This window comes from Poecilia reticulata, linkage group LG4 (genome assembly GCF_000633615.1).
Source record: "Poecilia reticulata strain Guanapo linkage group LG4, Guppy_female_1.0+MT, whole genome shotgun sequence".
Taxonomy (NCBI): Eukaryota; Metazoa; Chordata; class Actinopteri; order Cyprinodontiformes; family Poeciliidae; genus Poecilia; species Poecilia reticulata.
The window spans coordinates 3682411-3688193 of NC_024334.1; the positions used below are offsets into that span (position 1 = coordinate 3682411).

At 40.5% G+C, this 5783-nt stretch overlaps 2 protein-coding genes across 4 annotated transcripts in view; both read left to right on the forward strand.

Moving 5' to 3' along the window:
* The window catches only part of diras1a (DIRAS family, GTP-binding RAS-like 1a), a 7760-nt gene extending 5805 nt beyond the window's left edge, over positions 1–1955 (forward strand). Inside the window, exon 4 of the mRNA XM_008406343.1 lies at positions 756–1955. Within this exon, the coding sequence (XP_008404565.1) occupies positions 756–1046 (291 nt within the window). The 3' untranslated portion in view covers positions 1047–1955. The remainder of the gene's footprint in view (positions 1–755) is intronic.
* Positions 1956–2046: 91 nt separating this feature from the next.
* LOC103463145 (uncharacterized) overlaps positions 2047–5783 on the forward strand; it is a 44588-nt gene continuing 40851 nt past the window's right edge. For all 3 annotated transcript variants that reach the window (XM_008406345.2, XM_008406344.2, XM_017304338.1), the window contains exon 1: positions 2047–2668. The gene's annotated coding sequence lies outside the window, so the exon portion shown is untranslated. The remainder of the gene's footprint in view (positions 2669–5783) is intronic.

Consider the following 5783-nt stretch of genomic DNA (forward strand, 5'->3'; position numbering starts at 1 on the left):
GCAGCCCCCAAGCGTTGATGACAGAATATTAGATTCTACAGCGTTGAATGAAAAACTGTTGCTTCCAATCAACAGTTAAGACCATAAAACTCCTAATGGATCATTTTTAATGTTGTGATACTTTTAAAATCCAAACACAAATGCCAGAAAAATCCTAAAAATTTATTTGAAACTGAAAATTAACCAAAAAGTGCTTTAATTAATAATGAGTCTACATTTTTTTTACAATTTGTTTTATAGTTTTTCAGTTTTTCACTTCAAATGTGTATTTATTTTTCAATTAAATTGTGTACATATTAAAAGTGGTTCATGTTCTTAATAGGCCTATCGCAATAAGAAATAAATCCATTAGTAGCATTAATTAATACGAGCTCAATAATGATCATTTTTCTCTTTTCTCTCTTTTTACCAAAAACTGGACGACAAAAATCTTTATTCTGATGTTTTGGTCTCAAGCAGCCATTTAATTTTGCAGGACAGGAATTTTTATTTGTTGTTTCTGTTGTTTTGTTTATTTATTTTGAATATTTTAAATGTCTTCCAGTTCCAGTGTTAAATATTCATTAGAATTTAAAGTTTATTGAGCTTTGGGAATGCATTATTATGCCATTACTACCATTACGTTACTTGAAAATGTTCTCAAAACAACAATATTATTGTTTATCGCGATAATTTCTGGTACATTTTATTGTGACAGGCCTACAAACAGCAATGTTTAGACCTACTGTACTTATAAGCAACTGATTAATCTGCAGATTCTGGCCATCAAAGGGAGCGTGGAGTCCATTCCCATCATGCTCGTGGGCAACAAGAGCGACGAGATGGCCCAGCGCGAGGTGGAGGCCAAGGTGGGCGAGGCTCAGGCCACTTCCTGGAAGTGCGCCTTCATGGAGACGTCGGCGAAGACAAACAGCAACGTGAAGGAGCTGTTCCAGGAGCTGCTGGCGCTGGAGAAGAAGCGGGACATGAGCCTGAGCATCGACGGGAAGCGCTCAGGGAAACAGAAACGAGCCGACAAGCTGAAGGGGAAGTGCAGCGTCATGTAGGACGAGGGAGGCGCTGGCAGTCCGCCTCTCTGCTCCAGACGAACTAAACGCCTGGAACATTCACACCGGGCCTGGACTGTACATATGAGCTCCATTGACAACAACAGGAAATCTGGACCTTCAGGACTCACAGTGCTGACATTTCTGTTGCTTCTAAACGTTCCTGGACCTGGAAATACTTTTTTAACAATCTGGTGTTTTCCTTTCCTTCTGACCGTAACGGCAGAGTCAGCATGCACCTCAACATGAAGGCCGGCGCTGCTCATTACTGACCATTTATACGCTTTTATCTCTTCTCTGGCTGCGGGAATCTGGGAGGAAGTCTGGGAATTCTGATGCAACACATTAATAACCGTTTCAGGGACCAGAGGCTGGAGGTTGGAAGGCCAAAGGTCACCTGTTGGCAGAAAGGCCCGGTAGTATCTATAACGTGTTTTTGTTGGTGTGGAACTGGGAAAAGTGTCATTGCAGTCATCAGAGATTTACACATTTCTGTTTCATTATTTTTTTCGTTTTTGAGATTGGACCTGCTGGTTCTGATGTTCTCTCAGAACTTTAACACCTGAATAAAACAGGTGTATCGCCTGATCAACGTGGTTTCAAGTTCTGCAAATCCTTGCTAAGGAACTGATAATCTGATCCGGCTTTGCTGAAGCAGAGATGGACCTAAAAGTTCAGGAATAGTTCTCAAGGATTGGAGTTCCAGTCCTCAAGTGGTGGGCACAGCTATAGCCGCTAATGCGCTAATAGCAGAGCTACTTCTTTCGTTTAGTGTTTGAAAACATCTAGCACACTTAGCTTCCCCTAATTTTATTTTTCCAGAAGAATGAATTTACTTGGCTGTTTTGTAAACTTTCATTTGAATAAAGTTCAACATCTGTGTTGGAAGTTTTGGTTATCTACTCTTAAGGTTTCTAATATTCATGCTCTTATTTTGACGTCCTATGCAGCAACTTCACTTCCTCTCATGTTCTTTGCATGTTTTCTGATTTTGCACGTCACTCTCTCCATGGCACAAACTGACTGCTGTATCTGTCATTACAGCAGCATCACAACATGCTTTTACTTAATCAGCAACATAGCATCATAACGTAGCAGTTAGCTGTCACACACTTTGTTATTAACAGCTGTATGACATCCCGACTTAGCGGTTAGCTAGTCAGACCATCATCAAGGAACAGGAAGGGAGCTGGACCCTTCTTTACACTTTGAAATCACGAAAATGCATGTATATCCATCTGGTTATAATTGAGAACAATTTATTGACTTATTTTTGTCGTATCTTGTCGCGTATGCTTAACTGACAGCTCCTCTAAATGTCGCGCACCTCTTAATGCGCATGCGTACTCACTGCACGTCCACCATGATGGATGTGAAAACCTCCTTGTGCGCTGTTGTAAATGCCGTAAAAAAAAACTTTACACGTATCCTAATATCGCTTTTATTTAGTTGATATCGCAGTAAAAATGGTCTCAGGTTGCTGTGCGGTCGRCTGCACAAACAGACAAGGGTGAAAACCAAACTTGTCATTTTATTAGTAACTTTTAACGAGGAATGGTGCGKCGACGTTGGACAGCAGCCCTCGGTGTAATGGCGGGTTTGCAGCGAACACTTTTTACAAGGTAAGAAGATTAAGTTCATATAATGTATAAGTCAGTATGATTAGAAAAAKGTCAAAWTTTCCATWATGGCGACTGGTCGAGCCATCAGTAACCATGGAAACCGTGCCGCACCGTCATGTAGCCTAGCATGTTTGGGGAAAAACCGGTTAGCWTCTCGTCTTTTGTACGTTTTAAGGCTCCGGCTGAAGGGAAAACGCTGTTTATGACGGTGATATAAACCATGTGGTGTGAGTTCAGGCAAACTCGGTAATTTGATCAACATGTCAAGGGGGGGGAGGAGGTACAGGTCGGTTTCTAAGCTAGCTGTTTCAGGCATCTGTGAAAACCGCCGTCAGTGAGCCCCAGCCAGGTCTGTTGGTTTCAAAGATAAATTAGCTCGACTCGAACAAGAAGAAGCCATGAATAAACTGACAAAAACAACTGGGGAAAACAATTTCAGTCGCTCAGYTCAAAACTCCCGATCCTCATTTAAAACGTCCATCATGGCGCTTCGAATGATTTAGTGACGCAGWTGCAACGGGCAAAATGTGAACCAATCAGCTTCAGAGTTAGCCATACTTAGCAACMATAAAACTGAAACCAGGAGTGAAAGGCCTGGTCCAAAACTCACTTCCTGCAGCTCAAGATGTGCAAAAACAAATCCTGTGAAGGGAAAATACTATGGTCCTATCAAATATGGTTAAAATTARTGTGTTAGCATTAGCTTCCACTAATTGCTRTATTGATTTAGCATTAGAGGAGCTAATGCTTATGATTGGTGCTATAAGATTAGTGTAACTAACTTTTAGCACTGCCCACCACTGATCAAAATTTGTATATACATTTTTRTTTAATTAAACTATTAAATGTAACAAACATTTACCATAAAAAACGTGGTTTCAATCCTTCACAAAGTTAATTTATGTATCAAAGTATGTCTTCAACCTTCATCTGATTTGTGCTAAACTCTAAACAAAGTACATTAAAAGGCTGCTGCTCAGTTTGTTGTTTACACACTGAAAAAGTTTGTTTTATTGATTTAACAAACTAAAGTTTTTTCAGTATTTGACCTACAGTAATTGTGGAATTTTCGTTGGAACCAAACTCCAAGTTATTCACAGATAATTTTCACAATGTTTTTTCAAACATGTTTGAGACAAAATGTAGCTTGGGAAACTGAAATTGTCACGATATGTGGTGGTGAGGTGGTGAGGTAGATGAGATGGAGCCAGATAAGAAAGAGTAAATTATGGTTTAATGAAGAATAATACACAAATCCAGGCAGCACAGGTGAGCAGAGGCAAACAAACTCACACTGGTAGCAACTGACGATAAAGACGACTTCAGACAGAATAGACGAGGACCTGAAGAGACACAAGTGGGTTTAATACACGAGGAGTAATCAATGAAACAGGACACAGCCGGGATAAATCAAGGGGTAGACAAGACAACACAGAGACTCAACTGACACAGAAACCTAAATAAACACTCAGAAAACTCAAATCCTCACAGAAATCTTGGCTGGTATTTGAAAAGCAGCCAATCTAAGGGCACCATTCATTTTTATTGGCGCTGATTGAACCGCACCTCTGACTTTAGGTCAGGGCCCAAACAGATCCTGAGGGGACCAGCCCACCGGGAACTGTCCCGGTGCTCCCTGTGGCCGGTCCGCCCCGTCTCTTTCTTTACTGCCAGCCTTAGCCTGTTTGGCACCCTGGGCGAACCACCCTGCCGGCGCCCCCCGTCTACACCTCCCCACACAGGCGGTGGTCGACTCCTGTGGGAGGGAGCGGTCGCTCATGGCGCCCCCTCACAAGATGCCGCCCTGAGCGATTGACCATGTCGCCCATATCAGACACCGGCCCTAATCTTATCTGTGTTACTTTATAGCCCTTTTATACTCCAGCAACTTTCTTGAATGCCAATAATGCAGCGTAAAAATAATGGAAATAAATATACTCTAATTCTTACAACACTGAGCCAAAACAAGATTATTTTTCAATATGGCAACACTTAAAAACTTTATAGTCTCATTTCTAAACTACGAAATGGATTTGGCTCCATCATGTAAGGTTTACAGGGCTTTCTCAATGATTTTAGGTCCCTCTCTGATTCCATCCATCCATCCATCCATCCATCCTCCATCATCCATCCATCCATCCATCCATCCATCCATCCATCCATCATCCATCCATCCATCCATCCATCCATCCATTCATTTGGGAGCCTCTCTGATTCAGTGAATGAATTCAAATTCAAAAATACTTTATTTATAAATACTTTATCCAAAAACATGACTGTCAGGTTAATTGGCCTCTTCAAATTGCCCCTAGGTGTGAGTGTGTGTGTGCATGGTTGTGTGTCCTGAGTGTCTCTGTGTTGCGACAGACTGGCTACCTGTCCAGGTGACCCCACCTGGGAGGCACCAGCTGAGGGACAAGGGTGTAAGAAAATGAATGGATGGATGGATTTAATGGAACAGTACAACATCATAACAACATAACTCCTTAAGGTGTTCGTCAGGTTAAGCATAAAAAGGCAGAAGGAAACAAAGACGCTAACTTAGCTGTTTAGCTAACTTAGCTGTTTAGCTAACTTAGCTGTTTAGCTAACTTAGCTGTTTAACTAACTGATCTTAGCTGTTTAATTTACCTTATAAGCTAAAATTAACGAAGCTGTTTAACTGTAACTTGTTTTTTTTTTATCAGGAAATTAGGAATTTTAGGTTCCAAGTCAGAAAAACATGTAAAGTTAAAACAAAACCTTTCCTGTAGTTGAACTGCTAATAGCTGTTAGCTGGTCACTGATTTCCCAGGTATAATACTGTACTCTTCCTCTCTTCCATTCATTCTGACCACCCATCCAAATCTAAAATATTAAACTATTTTTTTTAGTTTTTCCAATAAATGTTTCTAAAAACTGGACTGTACTTTTGAATATCTTAATTTATTGTGTATTTCACAGCGTTTTTTCACTTTTAATAGTCTTTCCTATCACAGTGTAGTGAACATTTGTCTCTAAACTTAAATTCAAAAATCAAAAAACTCAAAACTCAAAGGTGATCTAAAGAAAAGGTGAATCAAACTCAAATAGTCACCTGATGCACCGTGGATTCTGGTTTACGCAGCAAAAAAAA